We start from the raw sequence: 21,826 nt of genomic DNA on the forward strand, positions 1-21,826 counted from the left end.
AGATAAACCTGTGTAACAGAGAGAGACCGAGGTGTGTCGTGTGAGGTTTTCTTCGTGCTCCATCGTCACAGATTCTCTGCAGCGGCCAAAGGCTCTGTTAGACTCTCGCCAGGCCGTTCTCTGAAGGTCGAGACTTCTTTCTTTCCTTGCAAGTTCTCTGCAGCCGGTGCCACTGAATTCGAGAAACAATCTGCCTTTGAACTCCCCAAACGTACATCCTCCGTTCCCTTGACTTTTTTGCTCCAGAGAGATTGCACGAGGAGCATGTGGAGGTGACCATTTGCAGAGAGAGACGAACGACATCCTTCACTTTGCTGGAATGTTGAGTTCTTTTTCCTCTGGGGAGAACGGAGACTCAGTGTCCAACGATTTAGAAGACATGCCGCGGATCTCCGCCCTTTGTGTCTGCCAGTGCGTCAAGGGTATCACGGAGGATCGCAGACACCCTCATGTTTTGTGTTGTGTTGCAATACCGTTATTCATGGTTCTCCGTCTACACGAATTCTTAGCTTAAATAGATGCTGCGTTGAAACAGCCGATCTTGAATCGGTAAACGAAGACCTAGAAGATCGACATCCGTTGTCCACCTCGTCGTCCTAACACCCCGAAATTGAAAGCCTTTGTTTAGCGGATCCGAAAAATCTCGTTCTCTGTTTGCATATGGTATCGAGGACACTGAGCACCTTTACAAGTCTCGCCTGGGTGCACCGTGTCTTTCATTTCGTTGTGCGCTTCACACCTCGCCAAGGACATCCAAGCGCGACGCACGCGCGGCGAGCGTCGTTTGTAGATGTTCTTCTGCAGCACCTGCGCAAAAGTTCATTCTTCGGCCAGAAAATGCACCTCTTCCTTGCGCGGGAATTGGCTGACTGGGGTGGTTGCCGCCTGTGCACCCATGGTTTCCGTTTGTCTGCAGAGACGATCGTTTTGCATGAGTTGAGAAGTCGCCACTTTCGTGTCTCCATGTGTGTTGGTTCTCGCGGGACTCTCGGAGAATGTGTAAATGGAGTTACAGCTATTCAACGGCAGCTCAGTATCCAAAACGGTGGTGTCTGCATGTCGGTCCTCCCGGCTACCTTCCTTCCCCCCGACGTGAGACGAGCGTTGGCCCAAAGAAAGTTACTGCGCTTGCTCCCCCTCGTTGCTCAGTCGCCAGGAAACGAACCGGTCAAGGTGTCTCGACCTCCGTGTTGAAAGTTAAGTTTCTGAACTCCCGCGCTCGCTGCTTTCCTTGGAACTAGGAAGGCTTTTATCATCTCTCACGCGTGGTTGACGGCCAAGGGTCGACAGAAGTGGAAGCTCAACCGTGAAGGACTCTTCTTCCAACACACAAGCTGCTTTCTAACCGGCACAAAGTGGACCTCTGCGTTCCCCAAAGCGCGGCTGTCGCTGTCTGTAAGGGAGACACAACGAAGATATCTCCGGTGTGTTCACTTTTCGTTTTGTGTCACTGAAGGGGAGTTCTCCACTAACCGCACCACGCGCTTCTCTCTGCTGAAGTTTCCACCTTTCACCACCCTTTCTTTTCAGCCTCGCCCGCGGTCCATGCAACAAGCAACGAAGTTCTGTCGAACGGCGTCTCGCAGGACAGCCGGAAATACGGCGTCTTCTGCTTCATGAGGAAACGCGCCCTGTGGTGCCTCAAAAACGACTTCGTTCTTCGTGAGGCTTTCCACGGAGGGCACGGCGGCTTCTCTGTACGAGCCATCCAGGGTGTTGGGAAGGCTTTTCTCAAGTGCGAACGCCATCACGTAAAAGTTCTCTGTACAGCGAGCCATTTTGGGGAGACTCAATGGTCGGCAAGGCTATATAGGGAAGCAAAAGGGTGAAACGGTGGCGGGAGACACGCGGCGACTTTTCTTCCTGAATCTCCGGATCGATCCCCCTTTTCTCTCCATTTTTTCTCCCGTTCTCCTGCCCTCTCCTTCTTTTTTCCACGTGCTCGCGCTAGGTGCCGCGGGCAGAAGAGGAAACGCTGAGGAAGAAATGTCCTCTCTGTCGTCGCTTCCGGCCTTTCGCGAGAGAGAGCAGCTGGCAGGGGCAGCGCGAAGGCGGAGGCGAGCAAGCTCTGGGGAGGAGCGCGTGTGAGTGTGTTGAGTATCTTTCGCGGATGATCGCCTTTTTCAGCGTCTAAATTTTTGTCAACAAACTTCCCGCAGCTTTCGCGCACTACTAGTCTGTCTTGGTTTGTGGCACACTGCTCTCCGCCCCCACCCTCCAACATCGAGGTCGCCGCGCGTACCCCACAAGCGCCGACCGCTTTCTTCCCTCGCGAAAAGCAGGCAGCTCGCGACTTTCTCTTTTCCCCAGAACTTCCTTTCTTCTTCGGGACTTCTCTTCAACATTTACGCCTCCCGTTTTGCCGATTCTCCGGCCAGGAACTCCCCACTTGCTCACAAGCTCGTTTTCGCCGCGTCCTTCGCACTCTCTTCTCCAGAATGACGGCAGTCGAAGAACGAAAACATCTTTCTGCCTCCTCGGTCGACAGCGAGAGCGACGAGGAATGTCCGAAACTCGAGGAGGTGAATCAGGAGGAAGACGCGGGCACCCCCGAGGGAAGAAGCAAGCAGAGCCGCAACGAGAAGAAAGCGAGAAAGGCTGTTCTGCGGCATGGCATGAAACATATGCCTGGAATCGTCCGGGTGATGATCCGCAAAAGCAAACACGTAAGAGACACCGGAAAAAAGAACGAAACGCGATTGTAGGCGCTGGACAGGCAAAGGCGCACAAAAAACCAGGTCAAAGACACAGAGAGACAAAGCCAACAAAGGCCAGCCCAATCCACGCAGGTCTCTGACGTGAGAACGCCGGTGCTGTCTGCGAGCTCCCGCTTCCAGTTCCGTCGTTCCGACGCCTTCGTTGTTCCGCGCGGTCCCATCCCTCTTCTTTTTCGGCTACACAGCTTGCCTCGCTGCACCCTGGAAATTTCACAGACGCTCCAAAAGTGTATCCTGGCCCGACACCCTCAACTTTTTGCTCCATTCTCGACTCCTCTGCAGGTTCATGTCGCACTCTGCTCCTTGTTCTGTAAAACAGACAGTTCACACCCATGCAGCAAAGTCTCTGCTCGTCATTTCTTTCGTATGTGTCAGTTTCTGCTTGTTTCTACGGTCGTTTTCGGGTGCTTTTTCGGAAAACGATTCGGATTCCCCTCCTTGCCGGAGAGAGTCCTCAGCCGAGGCGCCACTTGCCTGCGTCGTTCGTTTTCTTCGCTTCTTTGTTGAAAGTTCCCAAGCTTCAAATGCGGTTGTGCCTGCGTTTTCTTCGCGCGCAGATCCTCTTCGTCGTCCCCAAGCCCGATGTGTACAAGAGCTTGGCATCTGACACATACGTCATTTTCGGAGAGGCAAAGATTGAAGACTTGAACAGCCAGGCACACTGTACGTCCTTCTCTAAATCTACACCCCCATCGTTCTCTTCTCTGTGTCTTGCTTGACCCTTCTTTCTGCTCCCAACGTATAGACTCATGCATGGAGAGCAGAGAGCAGGCAGGATCCCGGTACAGCTGTACGCGTAGACATATAGACATGCAGAAACAGAGAAGTAGCTATGTCCGCGTATGAAGATGTATGTACATGCATCGAATGCACACAAGTCTCACACCCGTGAGTTTTTTATTGTACATCTCTCATCTTATGTGTAAACAATGGTTTTTCTTCGATTCTGTCGCAGCTTTGATTCCGGGGGTGCATCTCTCTGTCTCCTTTTGTCTCCTTCTTCTCTCTCTCTGTCTCTGATGTAGTGCCTCTGACACCTGAACATCATGACTGATTTTCTTTTTTCTCTCCATCTCCGTTTCCTCCACTTCCTTTCTTCTCTGTCTTGTTGAGACCTGTCTGTGCTCTGCCCGCGCACCGCTCTGCTTTCCTTCCCTGCGTTTTCGTCCTAGACTCTCGAGTCTTGCCCTTTCTTCCTTTCTTCGCTTTCCTTTCCCCCTCGCTTAATCTGCCTTTTTCCTGTCCTGTTGTTTCTCCAGCTGCTGCCGCGCAGCGCTTCACACAGGCGGCGAACGCGCAGTTCCCTGCGAACGGTGCAGCGACCGCCGCAGACTCGAAGGAGGCTGAGGGAGAGGTCGACGAGACTGGCGTAGATCCGAAAGACGTCGACCTCGTCATGAGTCAGGTCGAATGCTCGCGCGCGCGCGCGGTGGCTGCTCTCAAGGCGAACAACAACGACATCGTCGAGGCGATCATGGACCTCAGCGGCAACTGAGAAAAGAGGTCCAGCGACGCGAGTGGAGTGGAGCGTCGCGGAGTATTCGGCGAGGAGACAGTTGAGGAGGCCTGCGGCGAAGGCCGTCGGCGCGCGGGACGGGAGGCGCAGGGGAGGAGGCGAGATGGGGAATTCGCGACAGCAAAGTTTTGGACGCGTTCGATGGTCAGGCTGTGGGGTGGAGACGCGACACAGGGGGGGACCTGAGGCGCTGTGTGCAGTGGAGAGACAACGCCTGCGTCGTTTTGTTTTGCAGACTTTGAGGAACTGCAGAAGTTTTTTGCCACGGTTGCCGAGGCGCGCGACGCTCCAGTCCGGTTCAGAGAGAGCAGAGACAGAGTAAATCGGTCAAAGCGAAGGGGAGAGTTGCTGAAAAACCAGGACGTTCCTGTGTAGCACACAGAGCGCAGAGATTTCCCCGGTCGTCTTTCGGTCGCGGCCGACGCGCGGCAGCGGCACAGAGAAGAGAAGCACAGGCTGTCGAGAGAAAAAAAGCAGCGAAGGCCTCTGGGGCGCCGCGGAACTGTCTAGAGCGTATCGAACGCACACAGGTGCATGCAGTTGAAAACGAGTCGTTGCGGCGATTTGCACACAAAGGAAACTGCAGAGTCGAAATGTGGAGAGGGCAGCAGTCACACCAGGAAACATGCATGTCTCAGTCTCGACGGATCTGCCTCTCCACATGTCCAGCGAAAACTCTGTGGAAAATGTTTCCCTTCACCTACATGTACGCATAGTAGATGTCCATCGATACACACACGCACATGCACAAGTATGCAGATATATATATATATATATATACATATATATATGTTTATATATATATATGTATATGTCTGCATAGATGGATAGGGAGAACTACTTTAGTAGAGAGAGCTGGTCGTATCTACGCATTTCCGTTTAAACGTAGGAGCTCATTTTTTTGTGGCAGAAGTCCAGCTTCGTTTTTGCCTTTGCTGCTGTGAGGCTGTAGGGAGCAGAAGGTGATTCGCGGGAAGCTCTCCGCGCGAGACTCCTTTTTCTCCTTTTGCATTCGGACTTCAGAAAGAAAAGGCTTCGCAGAACTGGACAGAGACGTCGCTGAGAAGTCGTTTTACCGGGAGGAACAGAGAAGAGGGGAGAAGGGCAAATTCCATTCTCGCGCGTATCCCGCGCTACACCCCGACCGCCACTCGGTGCACGCTGCGTTTTCCTGGCACAGCTACGTTCAAAAGTCGCTTGTTTCTGAATCGAGAGACGGGATGCCGAGGAGTTCCAGAAGAGCCGGAAGACTTCGGGCCACCGTCCACACTTTGAGCAGAATCGCAGAGGAGGTTTAACCGCAGAAAATGCACCGTCAAATGAGATCTCACGCACAGATTCAAGACACTCGACAGGGGGAAGCGTACGTGATGAGACAGAAGGCGGTAGCGTGGAAGGGTGAGATGGACTGCACAGAACGCGTCTGCCAAATCAAAGAGAAAGTCTTGGCACATGGCCTACATGAGGAAGACTGTAGAGAAAAGAAACAAGAAGGGCGTTCCTTACTTCAGCAACGGCTTTTTGCGCTCTCAGGCCAACAGTGACTCACGTATGGCACTGTTGCTGTTTCTAACTTCGCGCTCAATCGTCGAAAGGTCTTCTCTCGGTCTCTCTGGCGACGCTGTGTCCTCTTGTGCTGCTATTTTCTGATTTCTCTTGTCTATAAGTTGTGTCAAGCTAATTCTGAGGAGAGGACTCTTGCTTCGTATGGACCGATACTTTCAACGGTTCTCGTCTTTTTCTCAACTCGTGTCTGTCTCGTCGATTGCGAAGCTGAAATTGGATCTTTCGTATTCTTTTATCTCGCATTCGCCTCTTCCACTTTCTGTTCTCCTGTCGCCGCGCAAGCTCCGAAAGCGACCCGACGAAGGAAGAAGAACCTGGAGAAAACGACTAGTGCGTTAAACGTCAAACGTCAATCTGCAAAGACAATTTCTCCACAATCTTGACAGTGGTACGCTGAGCAGAGAACTGCAGTTTCAGCGCAAATAAATAGAAAACACGCTCGCGGGGTTCAAAGAAAAACGGACAGCCGCTGCTTCTCGGAAAAGACTCAAAAGCAGACTGGCTGGGTCGGTGGAATCGGCTTATAGTCGGAGAGACGCCCCCCGCCCACTGACACGCCAATGAAGCACTCACATATACACATACACATATATATATATATATATATATATATATATATATGTATAAAGACATGCACGTAGAGATCGCAACACTAATCTTGACAGGCTCCCCGGACTGGACGAGATGGAGAAAAGGACTGTCAGCGTCCTCTTGCGGGAGGGCAAAGATGAATTTTGAGACCACGGTCTGGACATGGAGAGACACGAAGAAGATCGTTCTCGCGACGGCCGGAAGAGAGGACGAGAACGGGAGACGCGAGGAGAAGAAGACGACTTCGGCCGACGGAGAAGAACCTCCAGGTCTCTTGACGTCGACAGGAAGCAGACCGCTTGAGCAGCAGAGGTGCAGAGGGAGTCTCCTAGGTCACTCCGCCCACGGAAGTCGAGGACGAGAATTTCCCCGGCGATTCACAGGCACCGTTGACGAGGAAAAAACGAGAAAGCGACACGACTTGGACGCGTTGCCTTGCATCCTTTGAACGACACACGGAGAAAAGAAAACTTTTGCATGCGTTTGTGCGCATGCCGAGCAATAAAGGTATGCGCATCCCCGGAGACAGTAGGAAACATCTCCTTCCGCATGCCTGAACGTATTTGAATCCACGTATGCGTACCAACATGGACTCATCTGCATTGACGTGGAACACAGATGCGCAACGACAGCTTGGATGTCCATGAAAAGACGAACTGATGCCTACAAACGCACAGAGTCGTATACTCCCCTTACGCGAGAGAGACGAGGCTGACGGTGCACCTGTGCGGTTTCAGAGACCGCGATGAACGCGGAGCTCCGAGAGAAACTTAGAAGCGTTCCTAGAAAAGAGACAGATCTACCTTTTAACGCTTGCCGCCTGCTAGCGCACAGACTCACACTGAGATGACACGATACCTAGTCACTCTAAAAAAAGCAAACGCCGTTCCCCTCCACAAACACATGCAAGAGAGACTCCACATAAACACAAGAACATACATATATCTATCTATCTATATATATATATATATTTATATATATATATATATAAACATATGTAAATATGAAGCGTAGATGTATGTGTATAAAAAACGTAGCATGTGCATGTGTCGCCGACTGTCGCTCTCTTCCTCTCTGTATATGGGCGACTCGCTCTCCTCCCGTTTTTTCTTGGGAGTATCTCCGCGTTCCCCTTGCTTTGGTGGGCGCGAGAGTTCGAACGGCGCGCAAGGCGGAAAGCAACGGATAGGTCTTCGAATCAGACGACGAAGATTTCCAGAGACGTTCTGAAACCTCGTGATCGCTCGGACACTGCGCGCGTCGCCGTCAAGAAGAGGCCTCACTCGACGCTTTGAGCGATCCACAGAGAAGATCCCCAACCGGGACTGCTCTGCTCCACTGGGCATGCACCTCGGCCGCGAGCTGCGGTGCGCCTCGAGGTATGCGCGGAGTCTGTACTCGAGGACGGGGAGAGAGGAACTGAGGGGAAGATGGAGAACGGCGGGCAGTGCGGCGTAAGCGAAAGGTGACCAGCTCAAGAGAGAGGCAGAAGCGAAACGGTAGGAAGAACAGGAGCAGCCAGCAGAGCGAGGATACAAAGAAGGAGACGAGACAGAGAGCGTGGATCCCCTGAAAAAGAGACGTCAGCGAGAGGCGCGCTACAGCAACAGAGAGAGGTCTCCTCGTTGCGCTGTCCCCGCACATGCGAATTCGCCTTCTCCCGAAGACGCGTGGAACTGAATTTCCCCTCAGAAATCCGCAAACGGATCGCCTTCTGCTTTCTGAAAACAAGCAGAAATTCGAAAAAACTTCACGAAAAGTTGGCGGCAAGCCGAGAACCTTCAGTCCCCGAATCCCCACACGTGGACGCTTAAGCCAACAATCCCTGACACACGCGGAAAAAAGAAACATATCGATGGGGAGTTCTTCTCTTCTTTCTTGTCCTTTGTCTTCTCGCTGTTCACAGATGCATCGAGCGCGAGTCTTCCAGAACCAAAAAACAGAGTTGCAGATGCAGCAGAAGACACTCTCTCCAGAAAAACAACGCAATCGAGACTCCCCAGACGCTACAAAACACCCTACACCCGCAAGCGAGAAGGCACCATCCAACTCTTTGAAATTCCAAAGCAAGGTCTGCGCCCCAGTTGTTCTCCACGTCCTCGCCACTGCTTCTTCCGCTTTCTGCGAAAGCTCGGCTCTCAGCGTACAAAGACTCTCCTCTTCAGACAATGTCACTTCCAGAGAGACGGTTCTTCTCACAACCTGGATCGACCGAGTGCGTCCAAACTCTCACTTGTTTCTCCTTTTTTCCTTCGATGAAAGGCATCAAGCCGAGGCCGTGCTCGACTTCCGGAATGAAGTGCCGCAGGGTTGGGGGGACGCTCGGCGCCCGGCGAATGCTGTCGAGAGTTTCCCAGTCGACCGTCCGGAAAAACGAGTGACTCTTCACCTCCTCTGCGCCGTGACGTCCAAGACGCTTCTCTGGGTCCGCCTAAAAGCAAGGCATTGAGGCGAAAAGATAAACACAGGAGGAAAAGAGAAGTGGAAAACGAGGAGACGTCAAACCACTCGAGAAGGGGACGACAGGGAACGACGAGAAGAGAGGCGAACACGCCAAAGGGTGGAGAAAAAAATGAAAAATGGCGAAAACGAACAGAAATCAAAGGCAGAAGTGCGAAAGAAGGAAATCGAAAGAGAAAAACGTAGAAGGACAAAGTGAGAAGAAAAGTGCAAGTCGATAAATGAGAAAAACTGGAGAGCAAAGGCGTTGATTCGCACTTCGGGTGCTGGACATGACTCTAGCAAAAGGATCGGAAAAAAACGAAAAAAATCAATCTTCAAAGACATGAACTTTTGACTTCCGCAAACGCCCACATTTAAAACGCACACACATGCCTGATCCAATCTCCTATCCTGCTTCCTCCAAAACACGAAACCTAGAGACACACACACATATACATGAATATATATATATATATGTATATAGATATAAATATATATATATATATATATGTATATAGATATAAATATATATATATATATGTATATAGATATAAATATATATATATATATATACGTATAGATATATCTGTACATGGGTGTGTGTTTGCTTGTGTTGTTATGGATCGAAATGCAGTGCATGCAGTTCGTCGGAAATCGCCACTGTTTCCCACCTGAAGAAGACGAAGAATCAAGTCCTTCGCCTCATCCGGAACGCGTCGATCGCGAGGGAAGATGACAGTCGAGGGGCTGCTTTTCACGAGTTCGCAAATGGGTCGCGATCTGAAAAAAAGCAGAAACGTTCATCCTGGTGTTTCTCTCGCTACAGGTTCCGCGCCACCGGTGCGTTGAACAATTTCAGATAAAAACAGAGTAAAAAGAGACTGCCTCTGCGGTGTTTTTCTCCGCAAACCACTGTAAAAACACAAAGATGCAATCTATTTTCCTTCTCCGCGAGCGCACCGCCACGCGGCGCCCGGGCACAGACAAAACGAGTGGAATTTGCCAAAGGTCTCTTGACGCTCTCTAAACGCGTTTTCGTCACATTTTGAGAAGATACACATGCATCCACCCTGATGCGTACGCCTACGTAGCGTCACTCTCTGTTCTCTACTTTTATGCCTTTCTACTAGTGTCTATCTATCTCGACAGATCTCTCCGCCTACCTACGAGGTTCCTTCGAGAGACGCACAGAAACTCTTCTCTCCTTATATAAGTAGGTACACAGCCAGCTGCAACCATTGCGTCCGCTTCCAGATGTGTGTGAGCACTGTCACATGCAACTGTTGTCGCCCGGCTCCTCTCTCTCTCGTTTTCCAAGAAACACCGACAACGAGGTACACATCGCTGGCAGAAATACCGCTTCCTCCTTTCTAAAGGCGAATGCTTTCTCTTTCTTCCTCTCCATTTCCTCCTTTCTCTCCGTCTCTCCCTCTCTTTCTCTCATCTGTCTGTCTTTCTGTCCTCTGACTTCCATTCCCTCGACTTCCATCGTTGTCTCTTCTTCTCCGGACTCACCGTTCGTTTTCGTAGTCGTGGTAGCCGAAGGGGACCGCGCTGCGAAGAACCGCAAGACAGCAGAGCCACTGACGCATGCCGCACATGCACCAGGCTGAGGGCGGTGAAGTGAGAGGCACCCGGCGAGACAGAAACGCAAAAGCCTACCACTCTCTCTGTTTGTCTTTGTCTCCTTTGTGTCTCTCTCTTGTCGCTTCTCTCCCTTTTCTTCTTTCCTCGGTTTCTGGCTTGTTTCCATTTTTGCGACTTGCCTTTGTTTTCTTCCCCACTGCCCTCTTCCGCCCTGTCGGCATCTTCCTCACTTGTACAGCATTTCGAAGATGACGACGCCCAGAGCCCACCAGTCCGCGGGGAAGGAGTAGCCGCGGGGACTTCCCTGCTCGTCGGCCTGCGGGCCATGTTCCGCGGTCCGGCGGTTCGGCTCGGAGCTTCTCGACCGCGAGCGCGGCTCTGCCAGCCGAGGAAAAAGGCGATGCTTCCCCCCAACGGGTGCGAAGGAGGAGGCCGACTTCGAGAGCGACTTCTCCTGCTCCCGGCTGTGTGAGCGACTCGCCCCCGCCTCGAACAGGCCGCAGCCGCGCCATTTTTTCGACGATCCTTGCGCAGGCGGCGCGCATGCAGCCGCGCGGCGACCCTCGGCGATTACCTCAGGCGCCATGGCATGCAACGTCCCGCAGTAGGAAAACGTCCGCTTCAACTCGGAGGACGAGAGGGCAGACGTCGACGCAGACGACTGACTGGACGAGGCCGGCGCAGCAAGAGTGGAGGCTGCACAGGGCGGGATGGCAGAGGGCTCTGGCCGTTCGAGGTTTTTCGCGAGGCCAAAGTCGACGAGTTTCAGGCGTCCGTCGTCTGCCAACAGGATGTTGGACGCCTGCAAGTCTCTGTAGAGAATGCCGCGTCTGTGGAGAGCCTCGAGAATCAGGACGAGTTCTGCGGCGTACCAGCGAACGCGGTCGACGGGGAAGCCGCCTTCGAAGCGAATGTGGCGGTGAAGCGGGCCGCCGAGCACAGCCTCGAAGACGAAGAAGAGCGCGCTGTCGGACTTGAAGGTCTCCACGAGGCGGTGGACGCTGCACTGGACCTCAGGGAAGAACGCGGCTTCCTCCAACACGCGGCGCTCGTTCCACAGGTGCTCGGCCTGCTTCTGCGTGACCACAGAGGCCTTTTGAACCTCTTTGACCGCAAACAGCTCGGACAGCTCGGAGTCTCCGTGGGCGTCCTCGGCGCGGCCCAGGAGGCACGGCGCCTCCGCCCGGCGTCTGCACAGCCAGAGCGAAGACTTCTTCTTCCGCGCGATTTCGCCGAGCACTTCGTAGCCGCCCAGAACCTTGGGGGCGCCGAACGCCGCGTCGCGCTCGGCCTGCGGAGCCTCCGCGAGAGGCGACGCCCGCGCCTCCGCGACTTTCCCCTCCTCAATAGGCTCCAAAGCTCGAGGCGCGTCCGCGAGAGGCGAGGCTTGTTTTTGCGCGGCTTCCCTCGCTTCGCGTCCGCGAGACGCCTCGTCCGCGGCCGCGAACGCCGATGGCCCTCGAGAAGAAGAGGGAGAGGGAGGAGACGGAGGAGTGAGACAAGTGAGGGGAGACGGAGGAGTGAGGCAAGTGAGGGGAGACGGGGGAGTGAGACACGATGGAGGAGGAGGAGGACAGCGGTGGGGAGACGGCGAAGGGAGAAAAGGATCTGATGGCTTCTCGGAGCGCAGAGACTCGCGGCAGTCTGCGCATTCGTCGGCTTGATGTAGACCGTCCTGGAGACCTGAGGGAAGCTCGGAAGACGCGTCGGCAGGTTCGGTGCTTCGACCAGCCGAGTCGAGACGCGCGGGCGGACTGAGAACGGGGAGAAAGCCAGACTTATCCGAGGGGCCGGACGCTGAGGGAGGAGCGCCTGAGGGAGGCGCCTTCTCGGGAGGCTTCGGAGCGTGATGAGGCTCGAACTCTGCAGCCGGCGCCTCGGCCGCCTCCGTCGACGAACTCTTCAGAGAAAGAGAGGGGAAGCGGAAAAACGTCTTGCGGCGCTGCATCTGGATTGCACGCAGACGAAGAAGAGAAGAAAAGAACAGAAGAAGATAAGAAGAGAGGAAGAGAAGAGAAAAAGAAGAGAAGAAGAAGAGGAGAGAAGAAGAGAACGGGCGGCTCGAAGGAGTTCCTGGGACCCGCGCAGGCTGGAAGTCTCTGTACGGAGAGCTGAGAGAAGAGAAAGAGAAGACAGCAGACGTGAGAAAGTGACAGCGAAACTTGGGGAAGAGAATTCGAGAGAGGCACAGAACGGAGAAAGAGAAGACAGGGGGATAGCAAGAGAGCTCGGCGGCGGTCAGGAGAGAGAGGAACGCCGGACGAAAACAAGCAAAGTTGACGAAGACTGTGAACGAAGCGCGTCACGAGGGAATGCGGGGCGGCCTTCCAGAAACCGCCTTTGCTCCAGCCTCAGAAAAGTCTCTCGCCACTCAGAGGAGAGAGAAAGACGCGTTTCCATCTACACAAAGTCGACGCAAAGAACACAGCAGAGAGGAAAATTTGTGATTGGCGGGCGCAGTGGAGGGTGCTGTGGCCGCGGAGACGAGGGCGCTTTTTCGGAGACAGGAGAGAGGGTGAGAGTTTTGGAAGTGAAAAGGCCGAGAAAGAAGAGAAGAGAAACTGTGGTTCCAAAAAAGAGAGGAAGGAGAAGCGCCAACTGCCGCGCGCGCTCTTGCATGCAGGAGAGCGCGAGAGAAGTACAGTGTCTGCGTCCTGCGTCGCCGGAAAGGCAGAGATCCACGCTGAAAACGGGAGACGAGAGAGAAGAAGAGCAAAAAGAAAGAAAAGACGGAGGAAAAAAACGAAGAGCAAAAGGAAAGAGAGAGAGAGAGGACACCACGAGCGGGGGGACCGTCACTCTCAGGGCAACGGAAATGGACAGACCGACGAGCACGAGAAGGACGATACAGAAGCAGAAACAGCGCGGCGTTCTTGGGGTGTGCATCCCTTTTTCGACGCATCTGTGAAATAATAGATTTCTGAAAATCGAAACAGAAACTCTCGAAATACGCGCGAGAGAGCGTTGAGTGAAGAAAGGAACACCGGAGTCTGTAGACATGCGCCTTTCCTCCCGCCGGCGAGCAGCGGCCCTGGAGTCGGCGTCTTGCGAGTTCGGCACCAGGTGAAAACAAGCATGGAGGGAAACCGGAAGAAAAGGCAGGAAGAAAAGGCAGGAAGAGAAGGCAGGAAGATAGGCAAAGAAGCAGAGTCGATCGCGGTGTCTCGACAGCAGCTGAGGCGCGAAAACTCGACCTGGGGGCCGCCTTCGAGTGAGCGAGAGAGAAAAAGCCGAGAAGCAGCGAGCTCGTCGAGGCAAGACTTGCAGCTGCTCGGGTGTCTCTCGACCCCCCTTCGTCGGAAACTGGAGTGGACGCGTTCTCGGCTCTGCACTTCTGCGAGTCTGCGACTCCGTTTTCTCCTTTTCCTTCCTCTGTTGCGTCTTTCCTTTCCCCTTTCGCGACTCCGCCGCCACAGCTCCGAGCGCGCAGGTCGAGAGAAGCGCGCAGGCCTGGAAGGAGGCGACCGCCTGGCGGTTGAGGGGAGTTCTTCTCGAGACTGCATGCGCGGCAAGTCGCCGATGAACGGAGAGTCTACCCTGCACAAAGGGCGGAGCCGCGTTTGAGTCTCCGCACAGAAAACACTCTCAAACAGAGTCTCCGAAAAGACGGAGAAGGCGCGAATCTGCTCCCGCGTCTCCGCGTCGCCTGCGCCCGTTTTTCTGCCCGAGACTGACAGCGCGCAGCGCTTTGCGCAAGTGCGCCGTTTCGTCGGGGACGAGTCGCCAGAATCTTTCACGCTTCTGGGGATCTGTTCGAGAGCGCCAACGAAGAGATTCGACGGCCGTCGGAGTGTCTTCTCCGCGACACGGCTCTCTGACCGAGCATTCCGCATTTCAGCCACCAGAAGACAACCATGGCCACCGGTGCCGGCCAGGCCGCGGCGACGGAGCCGGGCGCTCTGGAGCAGGCGAAAGGTGAGAAAACGGGAGGCAAACGAAGGGAAAAGGCACCTTTCGCTTCCGCATGTGACCTCGCAAACTCTGGAGAGGCCTCAAGGCGTATCGGCGGAGAGAACGCCGGCGGAAAAGGCGGCGACAAACGCGCAGAGGGTGCCGCAGCTAGCCATGGCGAGCGAGGTGTACATACACCTCAACTCGAGGGCGGCGCTCTGCCGGAAGGCAAACTCGCGTCTTCTGCTTCCGCGCAGCAGGTGCAGCAGCGCGTGAGCTCTCGGTTTTCGTCCATGGCGTGTCTCTCGCCGCTGTCGCAGGCCTTCCTCGCGTCGATGCGCTTCTCCTTCGCGACGCCTGTGCAAGAAGCATGCATCCCTCTGCTCCTCGCAGGTGTACATACACCTGGGAGCTCGGCACCCGGCGCGTCTCCGAAGCTTCTCCAGCGCAGGGACCTCGCAGTCGAGGCGCCTACAGGGTCGGGGAAGACGCTCGCCTTCGTGTTGCCGGTCGTTGAACGCCTGCTCAGCCGCCTTCGTCTGTACGAACTCGCGCGCTCTTCTGCGTCTCCTCCTCCCTCCTCTCTTGGAGACCTTTCGGAGCTCATCTGGGACCGAGAGCGCCGCCGCCGCTCTCTCCTCGACGCGCCTCTCTCGTCCTCGCCCTCTGGGGAGAGCCAAGAGTCTCTTGCGGTGGAAGGCGCCTCCCAGAAGAAAAGGACGGCGGCGCGAGGCGAAGTCGAAGCTGCAGACGACACCGCGCGCGCGCCTCACTCTCCAGAGTACGTCGTTTTTCTCAACCAAGTCCTCGAACGCAAGCCTGCCTCCACTTCCTCCTCCCCTTCTTCTGCAGACGGCGAGGGAGAGAACTCTTGTCGCATCGGGGCAGTGCTGCTGGCGCCCACCCGCGAGCTCGCTCGGCAGATCTTCAGCATCGTCCAGAGCCATGTCCGATTCGTCGAAGAGACGGTCCTGCTCCGCTTCGACGCAGCTGCTGCACATTCATCCAAGGAGTCTCGGAAGCGCAGACGAGCACAAACTCCGCAGGGAGAAGAAGAGGAGGTGATTGCAGCAGAAGCAGACGGGGAAGCTGGCGTTTCGCCTGGGAGTTTCTCGCCTTCTTCTCATGCCTTCTTTCTTCAAAGCATACTCTTAACGGGTGGTACGCGCCCTCTGGAGGCAGACTTGAGAGCTCTCGAGAGACGCGCCAGCCGTCGGGCGCTGTTTGTTCTGGTGGCAACTCCGGGGCGTCTCTCGCGACTGGTTGAAACGGAGCGAGCGACTCGCGAACCGGTAAGAAAAAGTGGAAAAGAAGAAGCTTCCGACGAGACAGAACAGGAGAAAAAGAGGAGAAAAAGAGAAAAGAGAAAGTGAAGAAGGGAGCAGGAATAAGGGAGAAGGAAGGGGGTGGGAGAAGAAGAAGAGGAAGAACATAAGGGCAGGGACAGAGAAGGAGCGAGTGCGCCGAAGTGCCGCCTTCGTCTCTTGTTGCTCGTCAAATGCAAACGGGTGCAGCGCGGGTGTCTGACAGGCTGTTTTCATGGAATGCTTGACAAGAAAGGCGATATCTATCCACTTCTCTGTCTTGTTCTTCCTCTGCGAATCTGTCTGTTTCTGCGTCCATCTGCCTCTCTCGTTCTATCTGCCTGCCTGTATCTTTTCTACGAGTGTTTCCGAGTTTTTTATGTATTTCCATCCCGATTTTTCTCTCGTTCTCTCTCTGTCTCTGTCTTTGTGTGGACCTCTTTGCTTTCTACCTGTCTCTAGCTGTGTGTCGAACGCCCTCTGTCTCTGTCGCACTCTTTCGTTCTTCGCGCCTATTTGTCTCTCTCTTTTTGCTGTATCTCTGGAAAGACGAGGAAGCGCAGGAAGAGTTTGGGCGAACCTTTTTCGAAGGCCTCTCTCCCTCTTTGTTTCCGTGTCTCTACACATCCCTGTCTCCCTTTCTGTTCCCCTCTCTTCAAATACAACTGTGTACTTCCGTGCATGCGTATGACTGTTGTTTTCAAACGTTCGAGAAGGACGTTGCTCTCGCAGCCTCGCTGTGCGCCGCCGTACACGCCTGTCTTTCCTCTTCTTTCCTTTTGAAGCGAAAACGCTTCCTCTCTCCCACCGGTCTCTCTGGGGCATTGTGGAGCGCGGTGCCTTCGTTCAGCCACACACTAGGTGCTCACTGTTCGTTCAGGTCTCTCTGTTTACCGGTTTTTTTATGTTTTCCTGCTCGTCCTACACCCTTCGTCTCTCCTCTCTCGATCGCGCACACCCTTCACCTCGTCTTCAGGGACTTCTCCAATTTTCCCTCGCAGTTGCGCTGGTCCTTTGACGAACTGGACGTGGTCGTCGTCGACGAAGCAGATCGGCTTATGGACGAGCAACACACAGACGAGCTGCGGAACTTGCTGCGCTACTTTCGCGAGAAGAAGGCCAGCGCCCAGACCGAGAAACGTCTCTCCGCGGCCGCGCAGGCCGAGGCGCGTGAAGACGCGCGTTTGAGTTTTCGAGTTGCTGTTTTTTCAGCGACACTTACAGGGGCGATGGCGGAGCAGAGCAAGACGAAGGACCTCTGGGGCATCGTGAAAGATCCTGTGTGCGTCCGTGTGGCTACGCCGCTGGCCTCACGCATCTCTAAAGCGGAGCAAGAGAAATCTGCATGCATTCAACACGACGTCCCAACGACGCTCTCCAACTTCTACGCGATCTGCGACTACGACGAAAAACTTCCTTTTCTCGTCGACTTCATAAAGTACGCCAGAGGTGCTCCGGCTCCCGCGCCCTTTGCGGCGCCCACACTTCAGTGCATCAGACTTGTCCTCGCGACGAAACGGCCCTCCCGTCTCCCGGACTCTGATGCTGTTCGTAGACTCAAAGCCAGAGCCATCTCATCTTCTGCCTTCATCGAGACGAAATGCTGCTCATAGCGATGTTACTCTTTTTTATACATCCACATATACATATACATATATATATATATATATATGTATAAATGGGTATATGCACAGGTATATAACTACATACAGATATATGTGAGTCTGCTCGTCAGTCGAGTGTATGTGCACATGGTGCATGTGTTGACATGGAGATTCACGAATGTAAGCAGACACAGAGAGGCGATGTAGATTTGCGCGCAGGAACGGTGTCCGATTTGTCGATTTCTGGCTTCTTTTCAACGCGTTTTTGGCGTTCCTGCACTGTGGAGAGTCTTGCTTCGACGGCTCTGTTCTTCTCTCCGTTCTCCAGGACGCAGATCATTCCTCACAACGCGAGCTGCATCGTCTTCCTCCTCACCTGCCACTGCGTCGAGTACTTCTACGGCCTCCTCCGTGCTCTCCTTCTCTGCCCCCCTTCTTCCTCTTCTTCCCCTTCTTCCTCTTCTTCTTCTCCTTCTGCGTCTTCTGCCGCGTCTTCTGCTTTGCCTGTGCAGCTGAGTAGGCTTCACGGTCGGATGAAGCAGCGCGCGCGGTTAGCTGCATGCAAGAAGTTCGCTTCCTCTGGGAAAGAGCCGAAGGTGCTCCTGGCGACTGATGTAGCTGCGCGAGGTCTCGACTTCCCCGACGTCGACTGGACCCTGCAGCTCGACCCCCCGCAGGTACGCGCTCGCCAAGCGACGAAACATTTGCGTGAGACATTTCAACTTGTTCGCGTCTTTCGAGGTGATGCGTCCGGCAACGGTGGCCTGCGACGGTGGCCTCCAGTGTTGCGAAGAGCGGAGTGCCGGACCGAGTGGGGAGAGGGAGCGTGAAGGTCAGAAGAAGACATTTTTGCAGTCGACGCTTCGCTGTTGGACTGTTCTCGGCAATGCAGAACCCAGAGGTGTTCGTACACCGCATCGGAAGAGCCGCGCGCGCAGGACGTTCTGGCTGTGCGCTTCTTCTGTTGCTACCACACGAAGATGCGTATCTTCCCTTCCTCAAGAACCGGGGGCTGTCAATCGCTGCGTACGCAAACGCAGAGCGAACAGTCGCAAAAAAAGAAATCAACGAGGCCGCAAAAAATGAAGTGCTGCAGGTACGCGACATGTAGCTACCTCCTGTCGCATACAAACACGCATAAACACATTCATATATGCACTTATACATACATATATACATATACATACATATATATATATATATACATCTATATACATGTATATGTGCATATATGAATATATATATATATATATATATATGTATCTATGTGTGTGTACGTGAGCATTGAGGTGATGTGCATTTGTGCTCTGTGCAGAGAGGCGTAAGTGGATTTAGGGTGATTTCTGGAGGCTACATAGATCAGCAGAAGACAGCCTGTACAGCTGAGTCCTTTTATTCTTTGGGATGAAGTGCAGATGCCTGTGCGTCTAAGAATGTGTTGACTTCTGCAGTTTTATGCGACGTAGAAGTTTGTGTCGACATTTCTCCACGTGGAATACACCTCTGCGGAAGCGAAGCCGCGTTTCCTGTTTCTCTTTTCTCTCAGTTTTCCGCTGCTACATGCTCGAGAAGCGGCCCTGTGTTTTTGTCCGTGCGTCTGCCCAGGACCGCGCACTCGTTCTGAAAAGTTCCAAGGCCTTCGTCTCCTTCGTTCGCGCGTACAAGGAACACCAGCTCTCCTTCCTTCTGCCCTTTCAGGTAATCCGCTTTCTTCTTCTCCTCCATTTCGGCTCTCGGCTCACTCTTGTCTCGCTCCCCGTTTGCTTCCCTTTTTGTTGTTCTGTCTGCGAGCTGCGTCTGCCCCTCCACCTTGGCCGACGGCTTTCTCTTTTTTGCAGAATCTGGATCTCGGACGCCTCGCGACCGCCTTTGCGTTGCTGCGTTTGCCGCGCATGAAAGAGATCGTAGGCCGCCGCATTTCCAACTTCACACAGAGCGCCGCAGATCCGCTGAAGATTCCTTTTCGATTCGACTCCGCCCGCGAGGCTGAGCGGCTGGCTGGACTCTCAGACGCCCTCGAGCAGCGCGCGAAGCGACACACAGAGAGGGAACGCAGACGCGAGAACGCGAGAAAAAAACAAAGTGAAAAAGAAGCGCGAGCAGACCTACGCAACCCCCACCGAACGAAAGCCGAAAAACGAAAAGTCAAAAGGTACGAAGCGATACACTTTTCTACGCGCGTACATTCACAGGCACCAGTATATACAGATGTTGTGGGCGCGCGTGTTGATGTGTATTCTTGGCATATGTTTGTTCGCAATATCCACAAATTTATATATATATATATATGCATTTATATGCATATATACACATATATACATACATACATGTATATATATACATACATATGCGTGTGTATGCGTGGTGTAGAGTATAAACTTATGTGGGTGTGTAGCTTGCGGTATACATACATATATATATATATATATATATATATATATGAATAGGTAGAACGATAGATGGATAGGTAAGTAGGTAGATAGGTAGGTAGATAGATATGTTTGAATATGTTTGTGCAGGTCTATTTGTGTTTATTTTGTGTTTGTGTTCCGCTGCACTCGCGCATGATGGTGTGCTTGAAGAGCTTGTGGCAGACTGTGCGTTTCCTTCTCAGGCGCAATGCTTTGGACGAGTGGGAAGAGCTCGCTTTCGAAGGTACAGTCTGTTTGGGTCTCCGGAAAATCAAGTTTTCCTTCACTGTGAAAGAAAGTTTCGGTCACCGTTTTGCGTCTCTGTTTTTGCAAGTCTGTGACCCGCCCGAGAAGGCAGCTGTCTGCTTCGCTTCTCTTTTTTTGGAGCGCCTTTCTCGCTCGTTGATTACTCTCGAGAGACACTTGCAGACCGATAGAATGCGTTGGCTTCTCTTCTTCAGTAAAGCGTTTCCTTTTATCACAACTCGGTTGCCTTTTGCAGAAAGTCGGTCGTTTTTTGTGGTACTGATTCTACCGCTTGTAATGAAGATTCAAGTTTGACAATTGCAGATTCATTTCTGCAGATGACGCAGTATGTCGTTCTCCTTTCCTCTCTCTATAAACATATGCGTATGTATATATATATATATATATATATATATATTCATACATGTGTATATATGTATATGCACCTGTCTGTCCAGGCTGTTGTATTTTTATGTATACGTTTGCTGATTTTCCGTGCAGAACGCATGGCTCGTAAACTGAGGAAGGGAAAACTTTCAGAAGTTGAGTACGAAAGGGAACTGAAAAAGCGTAAGTGCCTCCACGCGTGTCAGTGGAGACTCCAGAAAACCCAGCTAGACAAACGACTGCATGCATGGAGCTTGCGAGTCTCGAGGCAGACGCATGCAGAGCTCCATCTTTTTTCTCGAGTTTCGTACACCTGGGGTCTGCTGCGAAGGCTAACACACGCATCTCGATGTCTGAGTCGATCTGTGTACCTGTACGTGCTTATGCTCGTAGCGATCCACTAGCATCTTTTTATATTCATCTGCATGCACCTATCTTCATATATACATATGCATATATATATATATATATATACATAGATAGATATATGTCTCCCTTATTCTACATATGGACGTGTGTACCTTTCTACGTATGCACGCATACGCGCATACTGTTATTCATGGCTGTCTACGTCTATCTACATCTCTATAAATGTGAGTATCCGAGAAGGCTTGCATGTATTGTCTGGGCACCTCTCGCGCGTTGCTGTCTGTGCAGGCGGCGAGCAGTTTGCGGACGACTTCTCGGACGTTTCTGGAGGCGACTCGGAAGCGGACTCGCTGGCCGACAGCGACGGCATCGCGGGAGACGAGGATCCGGGGTGTACAGACACCGGAGGGCGTTCGAGCCAGGGGAGGCGAGGGTCGGACGCGTCTTCGGTGAACGAGGAGCGCGCCGACGACTGCAGCGACGTGAGCGACTTCGGCGACAGTTTGGGCGGCGAGTCTGACGAGAAGAGGCCCTCGAGTTCGAGGCCCGGCGGAGAAAAGAATCGGCGACGCGGAGACGGTGCCCCGCACAAAAAACCGCCAAAGTGGATTGGCACTCGAGGCCGGAAAACCAAGAAGAAGAAGTGGGGGAAACGGAAGTAGAGCATGCGAAAAAGGGGAACCTGACGCGGCATGCCGTCTGCCGGTGAATCCGGACTGTCAGCGAGAAAATTACACTTTCCTCCGTGTTTCGCCTTCGCTTCTCCACCCGTTTTCTTCGCCGCCTCTCCTCTTTGTTCGTTTCTGTTCTTCCTTGTCTTTGGCTGCGAAGCCGAGGTGCATCGAAGCAAGGTGCGTGGCTGTCTGTGCAGGGTCGAGTGCCTGCCAATGAAAATTGCATGCATGCACCTGGACATACGTTTGCATGCATGCACTGCGATGTGTGTTCCTGCTGTCCGCAGTCTCGCGGCCACACACGAGTCTGTCGAAATCTTCTTTCTCCGTATCGGGGTTCGAAGGAACCCAAAACGCTCGACGCCTCTCCTCTCTTTTCCCAGTGGACAAGGGATCCAGTGGTGTGATGTCGCAAGCAGGATCAAGCATGTGTGCGCTTAGCATCAATACACGTAGTCATGTGACGGAATAGATGTATTCATGTATATATTTATATATGTATGCATGTATGTAATACGTAT

The 21,826-nt window shown here is 53.3% G+C and overlaps 3 protein-coding genes across 3 annotated transcripts; 2 read left to right on the forward strand and 1 right to left on the reverse strand.

Annotated features, from left to right (window-relative positions):
- The first annotated feature begins 1,892 nt into the window (after positions 1 to 1,892).
- Positions 1,893 to 4,825, forward strand: TGME49_205558 (NAC domain-containing protein). The gene is made up of 3 exons (XM_018779338.1): positions 1,893 to 2,666; positions 3,275 to 3,380; positions 3,977 to 4,825. Exons 1-3 carry the CDS (start codon positions 2,439 to 2,441, stop codon positions 4,210 to 4,212), a joined length of 570 nt encoding a protein of 189 aa, XP_018637270.1. The 5' UTR covers positions 1,893 to 2,438; the 3' UTR covers positions 4,213 to 4,825.
- Positions 4,826 to 6,232: 1,407 nt separating this feature from the next.
- On the reverse strand, positions 6,233 to 13,779 carry TGME49_205550 (AGC kinase). Its single transcript, XM_018779337.1, has 5 exons — positions 10,650 to 13,779; positions 10,348 to 10,386; positions 9,504 to 9,612; positions 8,624 to 8,821; positions 6,233 to 8,111 (listed from the first exon to the last, which is right to left on the reverse strand). The coding sequence occupies exons 1-5, from the start codon at positions 12,365 to 12,367 to the stop codon at positions 8,079 to 8,081; spliced, it is 2,097 nt and encodes a 698-aa protein (XP_018637271.1). The 5' UTR covers positions 12,368 to 13,779; the 3' UTR covers positions 6,233 to 8,078.
- A 222-nt stretch (positions 13,780 to 14,001) lies between these two features.
- TGME49_205540 (DEAD/DEAH box helicase domain-containing protein) lies at positions 14,002 to 21,782 on the forward strand. The gene is made up of 9 exons (XM_002367744.2): positions 14,002 to 15,602; positions 16,616 to 17,052; positions 17,547 to 17,895; positions 18,111 to 18,314; positions 18,824 to 18,916; positions 19,057 to 19,370; positions 19,833 to 19,873; positions 20,377 to 20,445; positions 20,920 to 21,782. Exons 1-9 carry the CDS (start codon positions 14,274 to 14,276, stop codon positions 21,291 to 21,293), a joined length of 3,210 nt encoding a protein of 1,069 aa, XP_002367785.1. The 5' UTR covers positions 14,002 to 14,273; the 3' UTR covers positions 21,294 to 21,782.
- The last annotated feature ends 44 nt before the right edge of the window (positions 21,783 to 21,826 follow it).

This window comes from Toxoplasma gondii, chromosome VIIa, assembly GCF_000006565.2.
Source record: "Toxoplasma gondii ME49 chromosome VIIa, whole genome shotgun sequence".
Classification (NCBI taxonomy): Eukaryota; Apicomplexa; class Conoidasida; order Eucoccidiorida; family Sarcocystidae; genus Toxoplasma; species Toxoplasma gondii.